The 27,133-nt window shown below is 43.1% G+C and overlaps 1 protein-coding gene, 1 non-coding gene and 1 pseudogene across 2 annotated transcripts; 1 reads left to right on the top strand and 2 right to left on the bottom strand.

The window, feature by feature from the left end:
* Window positions 1-3,143: 3,143 nt before the first annotated feature.
* On the bottom strand, window positions 3,144-5,559 carry LOC106453874. Its single transcript, XR_007319988.1, has 7 exons — window positions 5,490-5,559; window positions 5,378-5,403; window positions 5,228-5,275; window positions 4,960-5,074; window positions 4,501-4,581; window positions 4,030-4,193; window positions 3,144-3,926 (listed from the first exon to the last, which is right to left on the bottom strand). It is a non-coding gene; the product is annotated as a ycf3-interacting protein 1, chloroplastic (transcript).
* A 363-nt stretch (window positions 5,560-5,922) lies between these two features.
* On the top strand, window positions 5,923-10,062 carry LOC106345194 (annotated as a pseudogene).
* A 14,209-nt stretch (window positions 10,063-24,271) lies between these two features.
* Window positions 24,272-24,790, bottom strand: LOC125582410. Its single transcript, XM_048749102.1, has one exon. The coding sequence runs from the start codon at window positions 24,788-24,790 to the stop codon at window positions 24,272-24,274; it is 519 nt and encodes a 172-aa protein (XP_048605059.1).
* Window positions 24,791-27,133: the final 2,343 nt, after the last annotated feature.

The raw sequence follows: 27,133 nt of genomic DNA, 5'->3' as shown, positions 1-27,133 counted from the left end.
GAAAGACTCGGCATTAACCTAGAAAAGGAACCAGAGAAAGGCCGGGACACTACTCCTTATAAAGAGACCATGGTTCATAACACTGAAGACTCTCATCCTGACCATGAAGGGGGGAATGAAGATCAACCGGCGCAAGCTCAACCTGAAGAAAACCCAGTATTATCTCATGATCAAGATGAGATGGGACAACCAGACACTGAAGCTCAAGAAGGAGAACCAAGCAGCAGTAATGAACCTGAGCAGACACAAGTCCTAAGGAGAAGTACAAGGATCAGAAGACCAGCCTCAGATTGGGTTAAAAATGATTTTGTTTACTACAATGCTCAAGCTGTGGCACATCCAGAAAGTGGATTATGCTCCCTAGCTCACTATCCAGAAGAACATCAAGTCTTTATGAGTTCATTGGACCTGGAATGGATACCAAGAACATATGCAGAAGCTATGGAAGATGATGAATGGAGGATATCGGTGGATGATGAAATGAGGGCCATGGAGAAGAACAACACCTGGTATGAGACAGAACTTCCAAAAGGGAAGAAAGCCGTGACCAGCAGACTCATACATACCATTAAGTATCTTGCAAATGGGAAGCCAGAAAGAAAGAAGACCAGACTGGTGGCAAGAGGATACACACAAGTGTATGGAGAGGACTATCTAGACACCTTTGCACCAGTGGCCAAGCTTCATACAATCCGGATTCTACTCTCATTAGCAGTGAACCTAGAATGGGACCTTTGGCAAATGGATGTGAAGAATGCTTTCCTGCAAGGAGAACTAGAAGATGAAGTGTATATGAAACCACCTCCGGGGATGGAAGAAATGGTGAAACCAGGGAATGTTCTTAGACTCAGAAAGGCAATCTATGGCTTGAAGCAATCACCAAGAGCTTGGTACCACAAGCTAAGCACTACATTGAATGGAAGGGGATTTGTGAAGTCTCAAGCGGATCACACACTTTTCACTCTCACCAGCAAGCAAGGAATTACGGTAATTCTAGTCTATGTGGATGACATCATCATCACGGGTAGTGACAAGGAGGGGATCAGTTTAACCAAGACATTTCTCAAGGCCGCATTTGACATCAAAGACCTGGGAGAACTGAAGTACTTCCTTGGCATTGAGATGTGCAGATCAAAGGAAGGATTATTCATGTCTCAAAGAAAGTATACCCTGGACATATTAAAGGAGGCAGGAGATCTTGGAGGAAGACATGCCAAGACACCACTTGAAGAAGGTTACAAGGTATTGCGAGAGGGGGAGTATGAAGACACTCCATTTGAAGATGTCAAGCAGTATAGACGGATGGTTGGGAAGCTGATCTATCTAACCATCACTCGGCCAGATGTGTGTTTCGCAGTTAATCAAGTGAGCCAGCACATGCAAACTCCCAAGGTTCATCACTGGAACATGGTGGAGAGGATTCTAAGATACTTAAGAGAAGCGCCAGGACAAGGTGTATGGATGGCTTGCAACAAGAACACTGAGGTGATAGGATACTGTGATGCAGATTGGGCTGGAGATAGAGTAGACAGAAGGTCAACCACCGGTTATTGTACTCTCATTAGCAGTGAACCTAGAATGGGACCTTTGGCAAATGGATGTGAAGAATGCTTTCCTGCAAGGAGAACTAGAAGATGAAGTGTATATGAAACCACCTCCGGGGATGGAAGAAATGGTGAAACCAGGGAATGTTCTTAGACTCAGAAAGGCAATCTATGGCTTGAAGCAATCACCAAGAGCTTGGTACCACAAGCTAAGCACTACATTGAATGGAAGGGGATTTGTGAAGTCTCAAGCGGATCACACACTTTTCACTCTCACCAGCAAGCAAGGAATTACGGTAATTCTAGTCTATGTGGATGACATCATCATCACGGGTAGTGACAAGGAGGGGATCAGTTTAACCAAGACATTTCTCAAGGCCGCATTTGACATCAAAGACCTGGGAGAACTGAAGTACTTCCTTGGCATTGAGATGTGCAGATCAAAGGAAGGATTATTCATGTCCCAAAGAAAGTATACCCTGGACATATTAAAGGAGGCAGGAGATCTTGGAGGAAGACATGCCAAGACACCACTTGAAGAAGGTTACAAGGTATTGCGAGAGGGGGAGTATGAAGACACTCCATTTGAAGATGTCAAGCAGTATAGACGGATGGTTGGGAAGCTGATCTATCTAACCATCACTCGGCCAGATGTGTGTTTCGCAGTTAATCAAGTGAGCCAGCACATGCAAACTCCCAAGGTTCATCACTGGAACATGGTGGAGAGGATTCTAAGATACTTAAGAGAAGCGCCAGGACAAGGTGTATGGATGGCTTGCAACAAGAACACTGAGGTGATAGGATACTGTGATGCAGATTGGGCTGGAGATAGAGTAGACAGAAGGTCAACCACCGGTTATTGTACATTCATTGGAGGGAATCTTGTCACTTGGAAGAGCAAGAAACAGAAAGTAGTATCTTGTTCAAGCGCAGAAGCAGAGTACAGATCAATGAGGAAGCTAACCAGTGAGCTTATCTGGATAAAGGGGCTTTTAGGCGACTTGGGAATTGAGATCACCTCTCCCATGACCATGCACTGTGACAACCAAGCCGCAATACACATTGCATCCAACTCAGTCTTTCATGAAAGGACAAAGCACATAGAAGTAGACTGCCACAAGGTCAGACAAGCAGTGGAGCAGCAAGTGATTCTCCCATGTTATACAAGAAATGCGGATCAGCTGGCTGACATCTTCACCAAGGCGGCCAGTAGCAAAGTTTGTGAGTCCATTCTTCCAAGACTTGGACTCATAAACCTTCCATGTCAATGATCTCCTCACCGTGGAGTATTCTACTCTTTTTCCTTTGCTTGGTTTTTATCCCAAGTGGTTTTTCCAAGAAAAGGTTTTAATGAGGGAATACTTCATGGCTTTCCAAGCTTGACACTCACTACTGTCAAGCTTGAGGGGGAGTGTTGACATGAAGAATTAAACAAAGGGAAGTAGTGGAGGAAGTGGGAGAAGTGGCCATATCACTTACCAAATGGGGAGGAATGGCTAGTCCACTACTAGTTAGTGGAGGAAGTGGGAGGAGTGGTCATATCACTTACCAAATGGGGAGGAGTGGCTAGTCCACTACTAGTTATTTATTCTTCCACCATTGAGTGCTTATTGCTTTTGTTTCCTTTAAATACACCATGTATGTTACACAATTAAACACACAATTCAATACAAACATTTCTTTCATTCTCTCAATCTCACAAATCCTCTCATTCTCTTAAATTCTCAAATTTCTCTCCTCTCTCAAATACTTACGGTTACTTCACTCCTTTTTACTTTGTTCGTGTGCTTCATCACGGTTAAAACACTTAGAAGCTCTCATAATCCCACAAATTATCAACGAGATGGTGGCTAATTATAGAGAGAGAGAGAGAGAGTAAGCATGGACTGCACGTTTGGTGGCTAATGGTGGCTAAGTCATGATTTGCACGTCCAGCTTTTCTTTTTTCTTTTACCTGCGTATTAGTAGTCTCAGCCAAAAGGTTATTGACTTTATTACAATAAAACATAAAAAGATACCTAAGTTTAAGTTTTATAACATTATTTACATGGGACCATGCCCAAGATTGAGACACGATCTGATCGAGATAAGATATGTTCGCACGAACAACACTTAATAATAATAGTACCAAAAGATTTGGAGTATTTATCCGAGTTTGTGCATACCACAAGGCGTTGATTGAGGAAGAATGTGATTAAATAATTGAAATTTATTTCATAATCTTAAGTCAAAAAACATTGATGATGGTTCACTGGTGATGGTGGTGCATGTAAAATCTAAATGATTTTGAATCTACTGAAGGGAATTGTAAAACAAGATGAACACAACCGAGATACCAATGATAACTGGAAATGACGAGACTAAGTACAAGGCTCCATAACCCTGCAACAGATTAAGAACAGATGCAAGAGAAAACTGATTAGATCCAATGGTTTTGAATAAACCATGGATTTGTGAAAGTGCTGAGAGAGATTTGGGAACAAACCATGGCTTTGCTGGCTACTCCAGTCTCGTCAGCTTCTTCAATTGCAGCAGCTGAGTCGCAGTCTACGTTGAGTCTCTTGGCTGCTTCTTTTGGATCTATTCCGGTGTCTGTGGATTTCACTTCACGTACAATGATTTTCCTCGCTGCTTCTTTGAAACCTCAAGCTTAACAGATAGATAAGAAATAAGGTAAGGGTTGAGATTAAGGCTTTGAAACAGAGTTCTGCTCATCTAATTAACTAAACTTATATTAGCAGTCACGAGAGTTTACAAACAAAAAGGAATACGCTTCCATCATATGTAGGAATCAACACCATCAATGATGAAAGGTTTTGTACCAATATAGTCTTCCATGGATGTCTCATGAAAATTAGTCTACATGATTTGTAACAGTTTTATAACCTTGTGGCAGTTGTTTCATCATAAATTTGAATTCACTCAGGCGCAATTCTAGGATTTAAAGAAGAAACACCTCTAAATTTGGCCAACGGATCATTTCCTCATGGAGCATCTGGAGAGTGAGACTATCTTTAGGGATTTTTCCTTCATCTACCTGTGAGAAGACAGCGATACATTTTTAAGGATCTTCATACTTATTCCAACAGTAAACTATTTCCTCCACCAAATTTTCACTTGATTACCCCTAGTAACAAAGCAAACGACTTTATTTTGGTTTTGTGAAGTGACACCGTGAGACAGTTTTGCATGATACAAAGCCTAGATGTAACATTTAAACAAACAGACTGGTTGTCTCACAAATGGAACTCAAGAAAGGTTGTTTAACCAAGGCTTACAAGTAACTGCTGTAATTAGCTATTATTATTTCGAGGTAGATGCATCAGGACGGATTTCACTTAAAGGAAAGGTAGAGTCAAGATTTAAAAGGCAAGAATACTAACTGCATCTTAAGTGAAGACAGAGCAAAGTTAACCTGCTCCAAGGCTTCAGCCAAGTCTTCCCTACTAGGGGCCATCCGCATTTTCTATTCCAAGCAGCCTCCTTTTTTCCAGTTTGCTTGGATCCTGGATCATGATGGTCAACTTAACCTATGATTTGAAAACTCAGACTCATTAAGATCCCATCCCAAGCATTGGTACTATAAACCAAACCAGCAGAGAACCAACCAGGATTTGCAGCCTTTTTAATGCAAACTCTAATACAGTAGGAAACATAAAAGACTGATTGAGATAGGCTTTTACCTCATTGAACATCATCATATCTCTGTTCCTTCTGAGTAGCTCCAATACCTAAGAAAAGCTGTTTATGTAAGCAAATTGTAAGACACACCAAGTTTCCAGAACACTATCTACAATTTTACAAAAAAAAATCTGAAGATGGGGATTACAAACCCGTTTGATCTGACTGACGTGACGTATTTAAGATCTTCAGGATCTACTTCTCCTTCAACTTCTCAGTTTTGTTTTTCCTTCTCTTCTTGCTCCAACGTTAACGGAACAGTACCTCGAATCTCCGTCGCGTCTGCACAATACTGTAACGGCAACCGAATTATCTGAGTCGCAGCCGCTACCATTTTTCTCCTCTTATGTAATCTACAAAAAAACACCCTCCGCGATTCTTCATCTCTCGATTTAAAATGAAGAATGAATTTGGAATTTAGAAAAAAACTCCGCGATTCAACGTTCGCTACTCCGTTTTTTATTTAGTTCTTTCTGAAAAAGAAAAATGAATTTGGAATTTAGATTTTCCAGGATAATACAAGTAGATAAGACTCCATCAGTTGATAAAATTAAAACAAAACTCGATTAAAACTCAATAATATAACTAGGCCCAATATGTAGGCCCAATGGCGCTATAGATTTGGCGGGAGTATATATTTTTTGCCTCCTTCTTCTTCTGTTCAAACGAATTTAGGGTTTCTTGGTAGAATTGAAAAATGGAGGCTTTTGGTGGGTTCGTAATGGACGAGCAAGTGGAGAACGTCTTCTTAGAGTTCCTCAAGAGGTTTGTTGTTTCGAGTTTTGATTGGCTCTAATTTGACATTAACTTAACTTCTGATTCGTTTGCTTTAGTTTTCGAGTGGATGCGAACAAGCCGGAGCTCTATTACGAGGCGGAGATCGAAGCTATCCGAGGCGGCGAATCCACGATGATGTACATTGATTTCTCGCATGTTATGGGTTTCAACGACGCTCTTCAGAAGGAATGCGTGTAAGAGGTTTGTGATTGATATGAATCCTGAGACTCCCAACAAAGATATCAATGTTTCCTTCTACAACCTCCCTTTCACCAAGAGGTAATTGATATGTCTTTTTATGATTATCAACTTTATGAGATGACTGACTTGGTTATCATCAACTTTCTTTCCAGGTTGAGGGAGCTAACCACTGCTGAAATCGGGAAGCTTGTGTCGGTGACGGGCGTGGTTACTCGAACTAGCGAAGTCAGACCTGAGCTTCTTTACGGGACCTTCAAGTGCTTAGATTGTGGCAGTGTTATCAAGAACGTCGAGCAACAGTTTAAGTACACACAGGTGCTACACTGCTTGATTTTTTTTTTTTTGTATGAAATGTTAGCTTTGAAATTTCTTGCTTTATCTGATTTATGGTTTCGATGCAGCCTACGATCTGTGTGAGCCCAACTTGTCTCAACAGAGCAAGATGGGCACTGCTTAGACAAGAGAGCAAGTTTGCGGATTGGCAGAGAGTTAGAATGCAGGAGACTTCTAAAGAGATACCTGCTGGTTCCTTACCACGCTCTTTGGATGTCATTCTTCGCCATGAGATTGTTGAACAGGCCAGAGCCGGTGACACGTAAGTTTCCTTCTTAAGTTATTTTTCCCATCAAGAGTTGGATTCATCCGGAGTTCTTCTTCTTTGGGTTTTGTCCTCGCAGTGTTATATTTACGGGAGCGGTAATTGTTTTACCTGACATATCGGCAATGGCATCACCTGGGGAGAGAGCAAAATGCCGTCGAGACTCATCGCAGCAGAAAAGCTCCACCGCTGGACACGAAGGATTCAAAGGTCTCAAGGCTCTGGGAGTTAGAGATCTGTCGTACCGGCTTTCCTTTATCGCAAACTCAGTGCAGGTTTTGTCAACGATATTAACTGTCGAATCGAAAACTGAGGTGACATATGTGTCGAACCAATCTCAATGTTTACCTTTCTTTTCAGATTGCTGATGGTAGCAGGAACACTGACACGAGGCACCGCCAAAACGATTCCAACGAAGATGATCAGCAGCAGTTCACTGTATGGCTTATTAGAATAAATTACATATAGGTCTTTCAGGGGACCTTTTACATGTTATATACAACTAATGAAATTGGTACTTGTTAAAACTTGGTAGGGAGAAGAGCTATACGAAATTCAGCTGATGAAGAAGACTCCTGATTACTTCAATAAGTTAGTTGGAAGCATGGCGCCAACCGTTTTTCGTCATCAAGACATCAAGCGTGCAATTCTACTTATGCTCCTAGGCGGTGTACACAAAACCACCACTCATGAAGGCATCAACCTTAGAGGAGACATCAATGTTTGTATAGTTGGGGATCCCAGCTGTGCCAAATCCCAATTCCTCAAGTACTGATTCCCATTGAATATTAACAGTGACTGTGGTTTGCTTTTTTTTTTTTTTTTTTTTTTGTCTTTCTGAAATCTAATTCTAAACCCCTCAGTGTTTATTTGTTGTTTTCAGGTATACAGCAGGCATAGTGCCAAGATCTGTCTACACATCTGGGAAGTCCTCTTCTGCTGCTGGGTTGACTGCAACTGTTGCTAAAGAACCAGAAACTGGTGAATTCTGCATTGAGGTAATTTTTTGCATTGAAGTAGAATGTGGGTCTTCCTGTGTTTTCTACGATCTATTTATGACTAATGCTATCTGACTCTTGCACAGGCTGGTGCTTTGATGCTTGCTGATAATGGAATATGTTGCATTGACGAGTTTGACAAGATGGATATCAAAGATCAGGTAAGTGATCGATCATCATTGCTTATTACAGGGAAGAGGACTGAGTTTCTACACTGTGGCTAATGGAAATTTACTGTTACATTTGGGCACAAAGGTCGCCATTCACGAAGCAATGGAACAGCAAACGATAAGCATTACGAAAGCTGGGATACAAGCCACGTTGAATGCCAGGACATCAATCCTTGCAGCAGCTAATCCCGTTGGTGGTCGATATGATATATCTAAACCACTGAAGGTGAGGCTATGAATCCAGACGGATGGATAGTTTTACTTTTATCTTTGTTTAAGATCGTTTTCTATATCTTATTTGTGGTCTGTTTTCAGTACAACGTTAACCTTCCACCTGCCATTCTCTCGAGGTTTGATCTTGTCTACGTTATGATTACCACATTGCCCATCATATCGTGCGAGTTCACCAGAAGCATGAAGCAGCGCTTTCTCCTGAATTCACTACCGTACAACTCAAGCGCTACATTGCATATGCCAAAACCTTAAAGCCAAAGGTTGTAAACTAACTCAAAAAATGCTTTTAGTTGCTAAACGATCTTTTGTTGGGATGCTAAAAATCTTTTTGGTATCTTCCTTCATCTGTATTGCTGCAGCTAAGCCCAGAAGCAAGGAAGCTACTGGTCGATTCTTATGTTGATTTACGTAGTGGCGATACAACCCCTGGCACAAGAGTCGCGTATAGGATGACAGTTAGGCAGAGGCACTGATTACGCTCTCAGAAGCCATTGCTAGGACTCACTTGGAAACTCTGGTAATTATCCTTAACGACCGTCTCTCTCCTTTCTCTCCTGTCTCTCACCGTTCAGTTGCTCTATCTGGGAAGCCAACTTTTTTTTTTCTTCTAATTTAGGTAAAACCAAGTCATGTTCTTTTGGCTGTCACACTGTTGAAGACTTCTGTCATTAGGTAACGTTCAAACCTCTCCTAAAGTTTCTCTTATTTTGTTCCAATATTATAACCATAAACAATCATGTTTGCTTCTCTTATCCAGTGTTGAGTCAGCCGATGTTGACCTCTCTGAGTATCAAGATGCTAACGGTGACAACATTGACGACACAGATGATGTCGAAAATACTGGTAATGGAGATAAAGAGCAACAGAATGGTGCAGCTGAGCCAGCTTCTGCAACTGCAGGTACATACTTACCGCATGATATTTTCATTTCATCTTCCTTTTCTACTTCAGAACCATAACATACATTACTGATGTAACAACAGATAAAGGAGCAGTAGCTCCAAAGCTGGTGATTAACGAGGAAGAGTATGATAAAATCACCCAGGCATTAGTCATTCGACTTAGACAGCACGAAGAAACTGTTAGCAAAGACAGTAATCAACATCACTCACTATTCAATTCTCCATACTAATGAGTTCTTACAACTCTTGAAACACATGAGTAACTCTTGTTCTTCTTTAGGTTCTGAATTGCCAGGAATGAGACAAAAGGAACTGATTCGATGGTACATCGACCAACAGAACGAGAAAAAGAAATACAGTTCGCAAGAGCAAGTCAAACTCGATATTAAGAAACTCAGAGCCATCATTGAGGTAAATGCAAAACAATATTATAAGTTAGGATTGTTTTAAATTATGTATCTAACAACGTATGCATCGTACAGAGTTTTGTGTGTAAAGAAGGTCACCTTATAGTGTTAGCCAATGAGCAAGAGGAGGCCACAGAAGCTGAAGAAACAAGAAGAAAATCTTCACAAAGAGATGAGAGGATCTTGGCCGTTGCTTCAAACTATGTGACCGAGTAACGTTATTGATTGTTACGATTAATCTGGGTTATCATTTCGAACTAGTTTTATAGAATTCCTTCTAACTAAATTTCACCACTCACCAGTATGTGTAACTTTCAAGAACTATCATTGAATCCTCATGACAATCTTTTCTGTGGTCTTAGCCTTCTTGTTTGAAGACAGGCTTATTAACCAGTTGCTTACCCTCTTAACCAGTCTATCTCTGTCCTTTTGTACTGGCCACCTTGTGTAATGTATCTTGCATTTCTTGTTTTTATGTTCATCTGTTTCGTATTAAATGTCATTTTAACATTTTTTTTCTTGTTACAAAAAGAGTTTTTTCTTGTTACAAAAAGAGCGTTGTTTTAGAATTTCAATGCAATTTTCAGTTTAATATTAATTAAAATTACATTGATTTTATAAATAATTTCATTTATCTAAAATATTATTGGTTGAATATGTGTAATTAATAAAAATTTAAATACATTTCAATCATTTTCTTAATATGTGTGAAAAATGTCAAAGTGACATTCTTTATTAGACGGAAGGAGTAATAAGTATTTTCATGTCTTTGGAAATTTTTAAACATCATAAATACTAAACATTCGCACTGTATCGTACATCGTGATACAAAAATTAATATATATCGACTAGGTGTTTTGTCTGTATTTGCGGGCTTAATAAATTTATAAAAATTTGTATAGATATATTATTAATCCAAAAACCAATAGAATAAATTATTTTCATGTTTTTGAAATATTTAATAATTAATTAAATATTAAAATTTTTATATACAGTAAAGTTTTTTATTTTTATAAAATTTCTTTTAGTACGTAAAATAAAGATGAAAACATTCATAAAACTATATACAATGACTTATATTTATTTTTAAAAATATCATGAGTAAAATATTTTTGGATAACATAATATAGAATCTTTTTAGATAATGATGATTTTCAAATTAATGAAAATCGCTTTTTAGTTTATGGGTAATTAAATATTTTAACAAATCTAATCTTATTATTAAGTAAGGATAATAAAAAAAATTAAACACTTTAACTTCTAACGTAAGAGCGAAAAAATCACTTTGCAAATAATAGTATAAATATTTTTGGATTTTCTGCCAACCTTTTCAGATATTATAACTATGAGTGATTTTGATTGTCCTAAGAAATTTATCTTAAAAAATAGATGATTCATTCTATCTGATGTGATATAAACATATATATATATATATATATATATATATATATATATATGTGTGATATAAAAGATAGATGATTCATTCTATATATATGTATTACAGTAGAATCGGTTTAATATTACTATACCAAATATAATATAAACATATATATATATATATATATAATATTTTAATATTAGTAAAGTAAATATAATATACATTTAATAAACATATATTTATATATATATATATATATATAATATTTTAATGGTAGTAAAGTAAATATAATATAAATTTAACTATGATATTATCGTACTTATTCATCAAGTCATGAGAGTTCTCTCTACTCTTCTCCGTTCTCTCACTACCATCTTTCACAGAGAAGGAGATGAGACTCTTGTTTTTGTTTCTGTAAAATATTCGATCCAAGTGATCGACTTGTTTTCTTCGCTAGGCGAATCTCTTCTTCGTCTCGACGAATTTTATAGTGTTTCACTTTTGGTGATTTTGTTGTATATTCAATTGAAAAACAGATTAGATCGTCAAGCTGTTTATTTATCTCTGTTTCTAAGTTGATTCAGTAAAGTATCCGATTAGTATCAGATCAATGGTCAAAGCTCTTCACCTTCTGCTTCGCTATGGTTAGACCGCTTGATCTTGGGATTGAATTCTCTGTTGGTTAGAAATGCTTGGGCCTTGATTTTGAAGGGGCACCAATCTTCGATTATGTGTTAACTCGAAGTATCCATGAGGGTCAAGGTTTGAGATTTAGATTTTGCTTTGGGAATCGGGTGCAGAACGCAGAAGAATTGGAGCTGCTTTATCGGGTGTTCCGACAAGGTCTTGTTCTTGTTTGTCTGAAGCTTTTCTCTGGAATTAACTTCTGGCGATTTGAGATGAAAACGTTATGATCAGTGACGATGAAAGAGCATGCTAGCAGATTTCAATTGAATCGAAGGCAGAGATTGATGAGTTTTCCGGCATGATTTCCGGCACCGGTTTCTCTTTCCTCGGTTCCGCAGAGAAGAAGCCACGACGACAAGCAACGTGTCTATCATGCATTAAACCTAATGTTTTGTTGATGGTTTTCTTTTGGGTTTAATGATACACTAAAATTGGATCTTTGTCTACCGTCAAGTTAACAGTGTAGTCGTAATATCTTTAGATTAAATTCCAGAGGACCAGTTCACACTTTATCTTTATGGGATCAAAATTTAGCTAAAACGAAGTGGGATTTTTAAAGAAGTAAATAACGTAAAGAACAAGTAACAAGATTAAGTTGTTTTGAATTGATTTAAAGGCGCTAGTCTAGGATTTCTTCTTCAGGTATGGAAATCACAAGCCAAACAATTATTCAAGTCCAGTTTATAATAAGTCTAAACTCGGATCACTCTTATTGAATCAACCCACTCTCGTGGTGTTGATTCCTTTGCGAGTCGGTCTTGATACCTAAACTCTCGTTTGGATCAAGACTCGATGGCAAGCCTTAGAGATCAAGTCTGATATGTTCACAATACACTGTAATATCTACTCTCGCTAACTAAGGATGCAAAGCTCATTCAAATCGTGTCAAGTTATCAATTAACGGCTAGCTAAATTGATTAACCCTAATTCATGCACTAAGTGATCGGTTCAATGCAAGCAATAAGAACAGATATGAATGTAGACAATCTAAAGATGACTTATTTATGCTACATCTCACGAATCCAAACCCTAGAACCCTAAACTAACTCGGTCACTACTCAGACATAACACAAGAACAGAGAGGCATAATTTCTGAATAACACTACATATAATAGATCAAAGAAATCAGAGGGTTCAGGATAATCTTCTCTAGGAGATAGATGGAGCCGTCTACCTTACAAGTAGCAAATCGCAAATCACAAGCTCTCTTAGGTCTTTCTTGCGTAAAAACTAATGTAGGTCTAAAATAATAAATAGGAAACTATATATATAGGAGCCACATGCGGCTATAGGAAAGAAATAGGAAATCTAGGGCAAATCCCGAAATATTTGGAAACTTCCTTTTTTTTTATCTCCGTCGCTGGAGCATGCACTCAGGCTGCTCCGGTTGGCTGTTCCGCGCGAAAGACTCCAAATCATACTTTTCTCTCTTCTTTTCCTCTAGCTGGTCCATTTCCCATCCAATGCAACTCTAGACCTGCTATGACTCGAAAGGGACTAAAAAGACTCGATAAAACCTTGAAAATTATTAGTAAAACATACGTATAATGTGCCAAAAACACAATATATCAACTCCCCCAGACTTAGATCCTTGTTTGTCCTCAAACAAAATCAAGTACCAAGAACTGAGAGAAAGGTTTGAAAGTGTGGGAACTCGCCTATTCTTAGCAATCATACAATAACCACGAATCTCTGAACCATATAAGCAGTTTAGCTAAAACGATACATCCTTTCCAAGAACCCCACTGACTGCTGTTCAAAACGGCTCCATACTCTGTATCTCATACCTGCCAAAGTTAAAATCTTCCAGACAAAACTCCTTATATTCAATTAAGAGTAGTGTGAGCTTCTCATCATAGGCATTAGATAGGGTAACGGTCTAGGTATGAAACATGCCTTTTTGTGTTTAAGTGGAGCTAATCAGTATTTAGGGGTTACCAAATTTCGTAGAGAATGCAGGATATCACGCAAAATTGCAAGAGATGATAGATCCATTGATGTCCACAGCCTCTACTTGTTTTTGCATGTTCTTCTTTAGGAACAGTCGCTCTGATCTGCATGGTTATCATCTCTTTTCTTTATACTCCTTCTAATTTACTAGTGGCGTCTGTTTTTTCTTTAGAATCTTCTCCTTCTTCATCACCTTATTCTGAAGTACATAAAGCTGAATTTTTTTTGGTCTAATACATAGGTGATGGTGACGAAGCAGGAGGTAACAATTGTGATAGTGACATGCCACTGGAGTTCTTGACCTCACATTCATTCTTGTCTCTCTTCTTTTCTTAGTTAGATCATCGGGGGTGGAGCGGCTGCTCCATGTGCTTCCGCCTATTCCTCAGCAGAAAATTATGTTGCATCAACGAGTGAGAGACTGTGTCGATCCTTTCCTCTCCGGCCCTTTTGTACATATATGCACATAAGATACTGAATAACAAATGCATGACGGCGGAACAAAGGCTTTAGGTTTTTAAGGTGGGTACTAGCTAAAGATGAGCTAGCCACTCAGGATCATCAAGATGGATAATAAGAATAAGAAGTTCTGAGTGTTGATCACGTTAAACCTTATTCTAACGCCCATAACAAGAAGAATTGCTGTCAAGATTAAGTTCAAGTTAGATGGAGTTAAGTCTTTCCAGAGTAACCTCGACAAGCTGAAAGCTTTTGGAGAACAAGATGATGTAATGTCAGGGTGTTCTGGATCCACATGTGCGTCTGTCGCTTCTGCTAAGGTCACTGAATAAGAAGAATTAGAGCACGAGGGTGGTTAATACACATCATAGAATAAGGTCCTGATTCCCACAAAGTTTGGACTGACTCGATCTTAACAAACTGACTCGATAATGAAATCAAAGCGGACTAACTCTAAACATAAAAACCAAAGGTAAACGATTAGTAGCAGATAAGCGCCTCCCCCAGACTTACTTCTCACCATCCCTGGTGAGAAAATAATTCAAGGAAAGGCGAAAATAATAAACAAGTGCAGGAAACAAAAACAGAAATAGAAATAGTTCAAACGGATATAACAATGTAGACAAAACTAGGAGACTGCTTAGTCAGTATCATCGCTCTCGGACTGGCCCGCGGAACGCCTGTTCCTTCTGCTCGGAGTGGAGTCTCTTCGTCACCCCTTGCAGTTCCTGGTCGCTCCTTCCCTGGACGATGACTACGCGGTGTAGGCTGGTCTTGATGAGGTTCAGCTGTGCTCGGAGCTCCCATGCATCCTCCAGTAATCGCCTTCAGTATCCTCTTCATGAGGCTGTTGTTCTTGCGCTGAGAATCTACCATCCAGCGACGGTAGGCGGCGTCATCTGTGTTGTCATCAAGGGGACCCAGGTCATATGCATTGTCGCCTCCATCTGTGCGGACAAACTCAACATCGTCCATAGTGTCGTCACGGTGTGATGACTTTGGGTCGGCGTAGAGATACTGAGCACCAGGGACGAAACAGATGTTGGTCACATCACTTAGTGAGGTGATGTTCGGTTGAGGCAGCTTGCAGTAGAGGTTTCTCCCGTCCTGACTGAGGAAACTGTAGGTGGTCTCGTCGTGGAGAATCTGGCAGTTCATCAGGTAAGGGATATCAATGGACGCCGCTGTCTCGTTACACTAATAGACAGTGAGATCAATCTCTAAGTGGCGGAAGAGAGGAGTAAGCAAACTCCCAGAACGGTCTTTCTTCAAAGAACCCTTAACCAGTATGGCTTTCTTGTCCACAAACATCTGAACAAGCACACAACCGGGACTGGTTGTTATCGGCGCGGTCAGAATCCCAATGTCGGAGGATTTGAGCTCATCCTCAACACCGGCACATAGCATCTGCAACTCTCCCCGTGTCACCTTTGACATCTGGTCATTTGTGAAGAGCAGATTGCTCGGGACCTTAGCAGTAATGCACAGAATATGGTTACGGATGTGAGACTGACTGGCTGATCGGGATTTGAAATCCCCTGAAGCGATGAATTTCCAGAATGCTTGCTCTGGGATAAACTTCTTGGGGAAGGACGTCTGAGTGTACTCCTCGGACATCTCATAAATCTTAGTCAGCGTCTCCAAGCTGATGGAGTGCTTAACACCACTCGCAAAGAAAGTGAAAGAGGCTTCCTCAAAGATCGGGAAGCCGGGCCTCTTGAAAGTTAGCTCCGCGGTGGCGTGGACTTGCCTCACCAAATCAGGGTACAGCAGGTGAGTTCTGTGACAGAGATCAGCTATTCCCAGAACATGGAGAACCGCATGTAAATCCTCAAAGCCCCGGCGTCGACAAAACGGGTGGGGAAGATGTTGGTGTTGAGCAGAGTGTTGTAGCGGCGCGAGGCTTCCTTATCCCATCTTGTCTTCGAGGACTTTGGGATGTTCGGGTCTGTGATGGAGATCTCGGTTCCCTCTTTGCGTGGCCATGGGTAGGTTGGGGGAACAATGTAATCCTCCGGTTCACCCCGAGCGTATTGGGGCTTGATTCTAGATGCTGCCTTGGTTCGTCTGGGAGCCATCTGCAAAACAAAACCAAAGGATAAGTTCTTAGTACCCTTCGATTGGGTTTGAATGGAAAAAGTTGGGAGCTTTTGTGATTGCAAGTGCTCTTTCCGGACTTTTCCATAACCCAATGTATAAAGAGCAAGCGATTGATAATGGTAAATCAAATACAATCTTGTAGTGGTATAATCAACAGAAATCGACTTAATAGATCCTAAAATCTATATCCAAACAATCGATGCATGTGCAATTGAAGAACATTGGCCTAAAGGTGATTACTTTCCATCTAACCTAATCGATTTAACCATTCTCATCTCAACTTCTATTAACCATCCTAGCAGCAAAAGGAGAGGTCGATTTTGATTTTGATAACCCCTAAAATCGATCTATTCAAGCGCAAAGAAGAGAAGAAAAAGAGATTTTTAGGCCGAGAATCACAGTGTGATTTCGCCTCTTACCGTTCGATTGGTGATGGTAGAGTCCTGCAAATTAGCCAAACAGTTCGAAAGCAAGCAAGTAGAAACCGAAAAACTCACAATAAGTTGAAGAAGTTGAAAGAGTTTTAGGTTTTTAAAGGAGAGGGGGAGAGGAGAGAGGGACGATGGGGGGCGGTTTTTGTGGAAGTGGAAAAGAGATGGGGAAAGTTCCCTTTTTATAGGCCCACTTCGTGCCCCACTTCTTATTTCCTAGGGTTTCCCTCTATTTTACAAAATTAATTCAAATCTAATAAAAACGTTTTTTTTTTCCTCGAGGAACTTACCTTAGCAGAGCGGCTGCTCCGAAAAGTCGGAGACTGTTCCGGTTTTTAGTAACTCGGGTTTTTTTTATTTTTATCCTTCAAATAAGTAAAAAGAAACACAAAAACGAAATCTAAAAGAAATATTTACACTCACCAGTGGGTTGCCTCCCACCAAGCGCTTGGTTTAAGTCACTAGCTTGACTTGGTTGGCCTATTAGGCTAAGGGAGGCTCGCTTAGGGGAATCACTTCACCCTCTGTGATTGCTGTCTCAACAAGGTATGGCTTTATGCGTTGGCCATTGACAACAAATTCTTCCCCTTTCGTGTTCAGTTCAGCAACACGACAGCTCCGTGGGGGCGGACCTCTTTAATGGTGAATGGTCCGGACCACCTAGATCGCAACTTTCCAGGGAACAATCGTAACCTTGAGTTGAACAGGAGCACCTGATCCTTAGGTTGAAATTTGCGGTTGATGATCCTCTTGTCATGGTAAGCCTTAGTTTGCTCCTTGTAGATCTTAGAGCTTTCATAGGCAAGATGCCTAATTTTTTCCAGTTCTTGAATCTGCATGGATCGTCTCTCTGCCGCTGGTTTGATGTCGAAGTTGAGTAGTTTCACAGCCCAAGCTGCCTTATACTCCAACTCAACCGGCAGGTGACAAGCTTTACCGTACACCAGATTGTAAGGAGTGGTCCCGATTGGTGTTTTGTAAGCTGTTCTGTAAGCTTAGAGAGCGTTGTCTAACTTGAGCGACCAATCCTTGCGATTTGTGTTAATTGTTTTCTGCAGGATGCTCTTGATCTCTCTGTTTGAAACTTCCACTTGCCCACTAGTTTGAGGGTGATATGGCGTGGCTACCTTGTGTTGCACGCCATTCTTCTTCAATAGACCTGCAAAGATCTTGTTGATGAAGTGACTACCCCCATCACTGATGACTACGCGTGGTACCCCAAATCTTGGAAAGATTATGGTTTTGAACATCTTAGTTACCACCCTTGCGTCGTTTGTGGGACTGGAAATCGCCTCCACCCACTTGGAAACGTAGTCAACTGCTACCAAGATGTACTCGTTCTTGAAGAATGGTGGGAATGGTCCCATGAAGTCGATTCCCCAACAATCGAATACTTCAACCTCCAGGATGAAGTTCTGAGGTATCTCATTCCGTTTACTGATATTCCCTTGTCGCTGGCATGAGTCGCATCTAGAGATGTAGGAATGGGCATCTTGGAACATTGTTGGCCACCAAAAACCGGCTTGAAGGATCTTAGAGACGGTTTTAAATTTTGCAAAGTGCCCTGCGTAAGAGGAACCATGACAGTGATAGAGGATTCCTCGAATCTCAGACTCGGATACACATCGTCGGAATACTCCATCCTTGCAACTATGGTACAAATAGGGTTCATCCCAATAGTAATGTCTTGCTCCTCTTAGAAATTTCCTTTTATCATTGCCAGTGAATTTGACAGGTTCTTTCTCAGCAGCCAGATAGTTGGCGATCTCAGCAAACCATGGAAGATTGGGATGTTGCTTTTTGATTGCACAGACAAGGTGTTCCAGAACGCTGGAGCAAACTGGACTGAGCGGTTGTTCTTTGACGCTTCCCAAACTGATCGAGTAGACATGCTCGACTGGAAGGCTGTTATCAAGTGCTGTATCTTCATCTATCTTCATTCTGGAGAGGTGATCCGCAACGCCATTCTCAATGCCCTTTTTGTCTTTGATTTCTAGGTCAAATTCCTCGAGTAATAAAATCCGTCGGAGTAGCCTTGGTTTCGCATCCTTCTTCGTCAGCAAATACCTCAATGCTGCATGATCTGTGTGCACTATCACCTTAGATCCAACTAAGTAGGATCTGAACTTTTCAAAGGCGTAGACAATTGCTAGAAGTTCCTTTTATGTACTTGCATAGCGACACTGAGCTTCATCTGATGTCCTGCTCGCGTAATAGATCACGTTAAGCTTCTTGTCTTTTCGTTGTCCTAGCACTGCTTCAACTGCAAAATCGCTTGCGTCTATCATGATCTCGAATGGGAGCTCGTAGTCTGGTGGTTGCACGATGGGTGAGCTGACTAGAGCTCCTTTGATCGTGTGGAAGGCTGGCAAACAATCACTATCGAACTCAAATCTTGTATCCTTGCAGAGCAGGCGAGTGAGTGGTCTTGCGATTTTGGAGAAGTCCTTGATGAATCTTCTGTAAAAGCCAGCATGTCCGAGGAAACTCTTGATTCCTTTGACAGAGTTTGGAGGTTGTAAGCTCATCATGACCGTTAGGGGATTTTTGTGTTGGCTCTTTTAGAGTACCACGGAACGATGGAAAAGCTGGTAAACCGGATGAGTTTGTATGTATTTCGTAAGGATTTCAGAGAATGATGAGAATTTGGGCTTGGAGAGACGTATTATTGATCAGACAAACAAGAACACAAGAGGTTACAATGATCTTTGAATGAACCCTAGTTCTAGCCGTCTAATTCTAGTCTCTAAGCCTTGGAGAAGTCAATCCCTTGCTTTAGGGTTTTCGTAGCTCTTATATAGTCGTCTGGGAGTCGGTTCCATTAGGTTAAACTCTTCCATATTCGGAAATATGAGAGGTTCTCCTTATCGGAAGTTTTCCAATTTTTGGAAGGGAGCTCGGTTCCAGGGACCGAAGTCGGGGTTCCTTTTAGCGGGGACCTGGAGTGTTCCCTTATCGGGGACCCGAGGGTCTGGGTCCTGCCTGGAGGCTGGAGGAAATGATACCAGAATATTTTTTCCCAACAGTTTGCCCCTTATTTCTCGATTTCGTCATCGCAGTCGGGGAATAACCTGTGCACTCAAGTCAACCGGGGTTGCTTATTCTCAGCAGGTTCGCCTTAGGCAGGACCCCGTTCCACTGGTCTTGCTAGCCTGGGTTCCACTCAAGACAGAACTCTTTCTGAACCCAGGTGAGGATTGACTCCTTCGTGTTTGACCGGAGTCTAGTAGTAGTTTCTTTTATCTTCTGGAGATGACGAGGCTGGAGCTCTGGATTTTGAACCGCGTGCGGGCTGGAGAGAGTTCTTGCTGGGAGAATCCAGGGATCTTTGAGGCTATGATCCTTTGCTTTGAGGAAAGGCGGGAGTGCTACGGGGTCGATGCTTTGACTCTGCAGATGAGAGAGTTCCTATTGGAGAGGACTGGGGCTTCTTATGGCTGAGATTCCCTGAGCTGGGGAAATAGTAAGGGGGATCCTTATGGTCCCCGTATTTTGGTCCAAAATTTTGGCGAGAAAAGGGGGAGCTCTTCGATATCTGTCTCGAGATTCGTATTCACGCGTGGTCTTTCCCCCCCGACGCGTGTAAAGTGTTTCTAGGGTTTTCGATTCTACCCCTCTGATTCCTCCTGATTCCTTTAGTTTTCTTTTCTCTCCCTCTCGCAGTTTTCTTGTGATCTCCAAATCTCGACTTGGGTCCTCATTCTGCAGGTAACCTCTCCTTCTCTTTTGCCTACTTTTAGATCCTTTCTTCCTTCCGCTCTTGATATGAAGACTGAGTCGGGTCTCTCTCCAGATTCTTCTTCCATAGGTAGTAGAGTTAGATCTAGTAGATCGAGGGTTGCTCCGACGGAATCTATGGATTCTTCCGATTCTTCTCTGGATCTGGCTGCCAAATCGAAAGATCCCAAAGCTATCGTTGCTAAGAGAGCTTCACCGGTAGGGGGGAGCCGATATCTTCCGATTGGCCCTCCTTCGGTGATAGGGGCTGAGGAGGTCGCGGTTTGGAGGAAGAAGTACGAGCTCCCTGATGATGTTGCTATTCGAGTATCTGATCCAGAAGACAGGGTTTCTGATTTCGGTGTGGATGAGGTTCCTGTCTAAGAAGGTTACTTCGCGTCTGGGTTCAGGGATCAAATTCCCTCTTTGGTAGCTAAGATGTCCGAAACTCTAGGGATTTTACCAAGTCAACTAAACCCTCCGGCTTGGAGGACATTAATAGCTCTGCAGAATTTAGGTGACCTCAACGGACTTGTGATTGGAGTGGCTGAGGTCCTGTGTTCTTACTATGTCTCTCCTCTAAGTAGCACAGAGTGGAGGTATCACCTTCATCCTCAAGGCAAGGAGCCCCCAGTTAGGGAAGTTGTCAAGAAGGAGAGAAAATGGCTTCCGGCCTTTGAGGAAAACTGGACGGAAAAATTCGCCTTTATGCACCTCCCGAGCTTTTCCTCTATTTGGCGATTGGAGGGTAGGCTAGTCGTAGGAACCAAGAAGGTTATCTAGATACTAGGATACTAACGATCTTTTGTCTTTTTAATGCAGATTTGCCTCGTGTTGACTATTATTCGGGGAAGGATACCATCGAGCAGGTGTTGAAGCTTCCTCTCGAGCGACGTCAGATTCCTTTTCTCGTGAGCAAAGCAGCATTAAAGCATTGCAGTATCTGGGGTAAGCTTTCCACTTTCTTCCATACCTCTTCTTATAGTTGCTGACTTGATCTACTTTCATGTGCTAGGTGAGATGTCAGGATCCAAGGGTGACAAGGCTCTGGCAGAGTACAAGAAGGCTCTTGAGGTGATGTCCACAAGGAAAGCTGCCCCCAAGCAAGTTGCTCCTACCGAAGACGATGACGAGGTGCAAATTATCAGGAGTAGCAAACGCCAGGCGGTTGCTGCTGCAGCTCCTTCCTCTTCCAAGAAGAAATCTAAGGCGTCGGGCTCTTCTCCTAAAGGTTCTCCCTCTGCCCCTTATGACTGGGCCACAGTGCTCACCAACCTCAACGCGAAGGTGTTCCCTTCGACTCCGGTGCTTCTGGCATCGGAAGATGATTCTTCCATGGCTATTCAGTCGCTCCAGGGTCACTTACTTCAGGTAATACCTCATACGATTCTTTGGTCTTTTGGTTCCGGCTGCTGATCAGAGCTTATGCGTAGGTGGCGTCTCAACTATACCATCTCGGGGAGAGGATATAAGGTGCAGCTTCTACAAAAGTCGAGATGGATACTCTGGCCTCCCAGCTGCGCGAGGAAAAAGATGCTTCTCTAGCCAAGGACAAGGAGATCAAGGCGTTGAGGCTCAAGGTGAGGAACCAAGAGAAAGCAGGGGAGCTGGCGGAAACAGAGAACGTCTCTCTGAGGAGCCAACTGAAGAATAGGGAGGAGGAGCTGAACGATCTGAAGGATGCTGCGGAAACCTTTGAGGCCGAGAAGGCCATGGCTGTGAACTGTGCCAAGGCCGTGGCCCGATGGGAGCTGATGCGGGAGTGTCTTAGTGGTCAGACCGATAGTTGGGATCCTGTGAATACCCTAGAGCAGTACAAGACGGTGAAGATCACCGAAGCCAAGCTTCTAGGACTCCCAGCTCCCTCCTTTGAGTATGAGCCTCAGGTTCCTGGTGACGAGGAAGTGAAGAAGATGCCAGAGCCCACTGCTGACGACCCTCCAGCCAACTGATCCCGATATTTTGTTGTACGTACTCCTGACCCCTTAGAGGGGTTTTATTTTGTAACTGCCGTTGGTGAAGGCTTTAAAACTCTGGACCAGGCCTTTGTGCCTTTGTATTTTGTTGTTTCAAACGATGGCCCTGTTGTGGCCTTTTGATTTATGCTTTCCGGATTTGCATTTTTCGTTTGCTTGCTTGTCCTTCGTCTTTGGGATCTTTAGTTCTGTGATTTCCAACAATCTTTCAGAAGTTTGCAGGTTGTTTGAGTGACCCTGGGATCTTGAAGCTTGACTCATTAGTCAGGATTGCAGAGCTGGTGAATACTGCTCAAGTGAGCCAAGCGTTGATTGCTTGAGGGTCTCTTATAGGACCTGGGCCACATGAGCTCTAGATGTTATGGATGTCAGAGAACCCATGGATCCCGGGTGTTAAGGTTCCTTGGAACCTTTGGACCTTGCAATGATCAGACCTCGTGGGTCTCGTATGACTGGATCTCCTCTGGGGACCCTGGGGTCGGTTGGAGAATTTTAATAATCTTGGGACCCGAGGGTCTCTTCTTAGGGAACCCGTGGGTTCTGGACCCTGAGGTCTTGAGTTGGATACGTGGTCTTTGGACCCTGGAGTCTTTTTAGGGAACCAATAAGTTCTTGGCCCTGAGGCCTGTCTGAGCCCGGAGTTCTTTCTCAGAACCCGGAATTAAGGTTTTAAAGGGACTGCATTCTGCCACTCTCGGTACCTGTTGGGGTATCGCATTCTACCGCTCGGAAGCTGGTCACTATCGAGTTCCCGTGTTGCATGCTGCTTTCTGCAGAAAGCCACTATCAGACTTAGAGGGTGCTGGTGTGGGTGAAAACCCAAGTGCCAGGCTTTGCTACTTCCCACGTCTAGAGAAGTAGAATATTATGTGGTGCTCCCGGACTTTTGCACTTGCTCAAGGGAAATTATACCTCGTGTCCCCTGTATTATTCTAGCACATAGCGTTTTAATATAGGTACTTTCACATTTTAGGTATTTTTGTTTGGGACCCCAATATGCCTGAGGCTATACAGGGGTTTTAGGTAGTATTGACGGCATACTCAGGCTTGCGCAGACCCATTCCTACCTTATGTCTCATACCCGTTTTGTTTTTTCGTTGTCGTACCACTTGTCATTAAGGGTTGGCCAGGATCGAAGGTCTCTTGGACCTGATCCAACTCGTTTGCCCCTTTAAGTATTATGGCATTCCTACTACTCTTTTATAGTCGGAACTATTTTATTATATAAGCTTTGTCCGGAGACATTTAAGCGTACATAGGTGTAGGAAAAACTTATGCTTAAATAATAGATAAAATAATTAATAGAAATCATGGTCCGGAGACCGTAAAAGATATCAGCTTGCGAGGTACCCCGGTGGTTAGGCCATGTTTTACCTCTTGTTGCTAGGTGATCCGCAGGGTTTGACTTGCTTTTAGGACGAGCGTCCTTGCTGGAGGGTTCCTCCTTCTGCGGGGTTCTGCCTCTTTCTTGGGTCTAGGGACCGCGGTCGAGACTTGTTTCATTCCCCAGACCTTAGTGTTCGGGGACCACTGTCTCTTGTTGATGAAGGTTTTCAGCACTTCCATGAAACGTGTAGTCTCATTCATCCACTAGAGCGACCAGGTTCGGAGGACTCCTGCCTGGCTAAGTGTCTCCATCCTGCATTTGCGAGGCGCCCTTTACTCCGGAACCGTCCGATATACCCTCTGAGGAGGTCTCCTTGAAGTACTCGTGCCCCACTTGTTTATCCGCGAGACCACTGGCTGATACCTGATAAGGTTTTCGGTGATCTTGTCTATGTGAGGCGGGGGACGAGGGTCCTGCAAGGACCAGGTCTTGCGAGCAGATGCAACTTTGAAGGGCTTCGGGGGAGACCATGCGGAGCGGTCGACATAGGTTCTCTAAGGATTCCTCGGGTTCTTGGAATGATTCATGGTCCGCCTTCTCCGGAACGACCCCCAATTACTTGTATCATTGACCTCTGATCCCTGGGTTTGCGGGGTCCGAGGTCTTCTCTGTAATTGCTATTAGATCTTGGTCTTCCCCCTCAGGGTGGTCTGATAGCAGGATCGAGAGTTCTTTTAGTCTCCCCTGATTATTATGATGCCCCAGGGTGTAGGAAACTTCACCATCTGATGAAGGGTTGAAGGGACTGCTCCCATGGCGTGAATCCATGGTCGTCCCAAGATCATGTTATATGCTGATTGGCAATCTACGACCAGAAATTTGGTAGACATGTTGACCCCTTCAGCGTATACTGGGAGGATAGCCTCTCCGGCGGTTTGCTTGACCTCGCCGCTGAACCCGATGAGTGGTGTTACCTTGCGCGTCAGGGTGCTCTCCTCCAGCCCTAGATCGTGGTATGCCGTCTGGAAGATAATGTTGCTGGAGCTGCCGTTGTCTACTAGTATTCTTTTCACCAAGCAGTTTGCTACGGTGAGAGAGATAACTAGAGCATCATGGTGGGGAGCTAGGATCTTCTCTTGCTCCTTAGCTGTGAAGCTTATCTCGTCGGTGCCTAGAAGTAGGCGCTTTGGTTTGGTCGTTTCCAGACCATGCTTTGCGTTACGGGTGCTTTTCTTTGCGGCTGCGTGGCTCATTCCGCTTACTTCCGAACCTCCGGATATGACATGGATCACCCGCTCTTGGCGAGGTGGTTAGGTTGGTGCAGCTCCTTTGGGTTTCCCTGCTGTCTCTTTGCTGAAGTGGGCCTTGGCTTTCTCTGAGAGGAATTCTCAGAGATGCCCCTTTTGGAGTAGTTCATTGACCTCGATCCTCAGGGCAATGCAGTCTTCGGTTTTGTGGCCATGATCGAGATGGAAGTCGCACCAAAGTTCCGGGTTCCGGAACGAGTCAGGTGCTTTCATCTTTGGAGGCCACTTAACCTGTTGGCCCATCTGTTTCAGTGCGTTGACTAGTTCTGGTGTTAGTACTGAGAGATGGGAGATATCGGGCCAGGTAGATACCGACATCTTTTCTTCCTTAACTTTAGGCCGGTACTGGAACCTGCCCATGTTCCTACTACCAGGGTCTTTGGATCCTTTCTAGGAGGATCTTCCCTCTCGGTCTCCTCGATCTGATCAGGCTGACCTTTGGTCCTGCTTTGGCTGATCCTTGGCACGGCTAGCCACATCTTCACCTAAGCCCAGGCTTGGGACAACACATCTTCCATGGTCTTACAAGGGTACATGGTCAACTCTTTGTATAGCCCCCCATCTAGAAGTAGACCACTTTTGAAGGTAGAGATCGCGGTAGGATGCTGCATTCGGGGACCACCACTTTCTCCTGGTTGAAGCGGGCTATGTAGCCTCGCAGGGGTTCCACTCGATGCTGGAGGATCTTGTAGAGACCATCTGAAGTCTTCTCCAAGCTCCTACTGCTTGCGAATTGCTTCACGAATTTGTCGCTCAGGCCTGCGAAGGAAGATATGGACCTGGTGGGGAGACTGATGTACCATTGCAAGGCAGGTCCGATCAGAGTGGAACCGAACCCTTTGCACATCGTGGCTTCGCGGGACTCCTTAAGGGGTGCAACCGCCAACATCCTTTGATTGTACTGCGTGATGTGATCGTCGGGGTCGCCAGTACCGTCATACATCTTGATGATGGGGAAGGAGAAATTTCTAGGCATCTCGACTGAGGCGATTTCCTCCACGAAGGGGGTATCGGCGTAGGAATCTGGATTACTCCTCCGGATTGGGGGAGCTACTCCTGGTAGTCGTTCTACCATGGACTGCATGGCGTCAAATCTCTTAGAGAAAATCTGCTCCAGGTAGGCGATTATGGAGGACTCTGTTGCCGTTGCCCTCTCGGGTGCTTCTTTCCCGGGTTCCGGCTCGGAATCGCTCTCTTCCAGGTTGTGGATTTGAGGATTCTCGGTCCCTTCCCGAGTGGCCCCAGCTACTCCCGACGTAGGAGGTGTATCGGTTGTGCCCTCTCCGGAGTTAGGAGTGTTCAGGTTTCCCATGGGCCGAATTCGGGTATTGAAACGATGCTTCTTGTTGCCTGTTGCGTTGAGGGCTTGATTCTGGTCCCGGTGGACAGTGTTCTCCGACTGAAGCTGGCTTAGCTTCTCGGCGCTTTGCTCCAGCTGTTTGGAGTGTTCGTCAAGTTTCTCCTTCAGATTTTGAACTTCTGAAGAGAGGTCGGGGTTCTCTCCGGTAGTCTCCCGAGCTCGGTGAATGTCGGCGATTTGGCTTTGCAAGCCGTCTATTTGCTTTTGAGGCTCAGCTGTCGTTTGAGCATCTTCAGTTGGTTCACCGTGGTCATCCACCACCACCATCATGTAGTTAGACTACTCCCCTCCTTCTAGCGCCAATCTGTTAGGGGATTTTTGTGTAGGCTCTTTTAGAGTACCACAGAACGAGGGACAAGCTGGTAAACCGGATGAGTTTGTATGTATTTCGTAAGGATTTGAGAGAATGATGAGAATATGGGCTTGAAGAGACGTATTATTGATCAGACAAACAAGAACAAAAGAGGTAACAATGATCTTTGAATGAACTCTAGTTCTAGCCGTCTAATTCTAGTCTCTAAGCCTTGGAGAAGTCGATCCCTTGCTTTAGGGTTTTAGTAGCTCTTATATAGTCGTCTGGGAGTCGGTTCCATTAGGTTAAACTCTTCCATATTCGGAAATATGGGAGGTTCTCCTTATCAGAAGTTTTCCATTTTTTGGAAGGGAGCTCGGTTCCAGGGACCGAACTCGGGGTTCCTTTTAGCGGGGACCTGGAGCGTTCCCTTATCGGGGACCTGAGCGTCTGGGTCCTGCCTGGAGGCTGGAGGAAATGATACCGGGATATTTTTCCCAACAATGACTTCTATCTTTGCCTTGTCCACTTCGATCCCCTTTTCTGAAATTTTGTGACCGAGAACAATCCCATCTCGCACCATGAAGTGACACTTCTCCCAATTCAAAACGAGATGCTTTTTCTCGCAGCGCTGAAG

The sequence above is a fragment of the Brassica napus genome, chromosome C2 (genome assembly GCF_020379485.1).
Source record: "Brassica napus cultivar Da-Ae chromosome C2, Da-Ae, whole genome shotgun sequence".
NCBI classification, from domain to species: Eukaryota; Viridiplantae; Streptophyta; class Magnoliopsida; order Brassicales; family Brassicaceae; genus Brassica; species Brassica napus.
The sequence above is the reverse complement of the archived record's forward strand: the minus strand, read 5'-3'. Positions and strand labels throughout refer to the sequence as shown.

Coding starts and splice junctions, on each gene's coding strand:
- LOC125582410 (XM_048749102.1), bottom strand. CDS start 24,790: ATGAGCCACGCAGCCGCAAAGAAAAGCACCCGTAACGCAAAGCATGGT.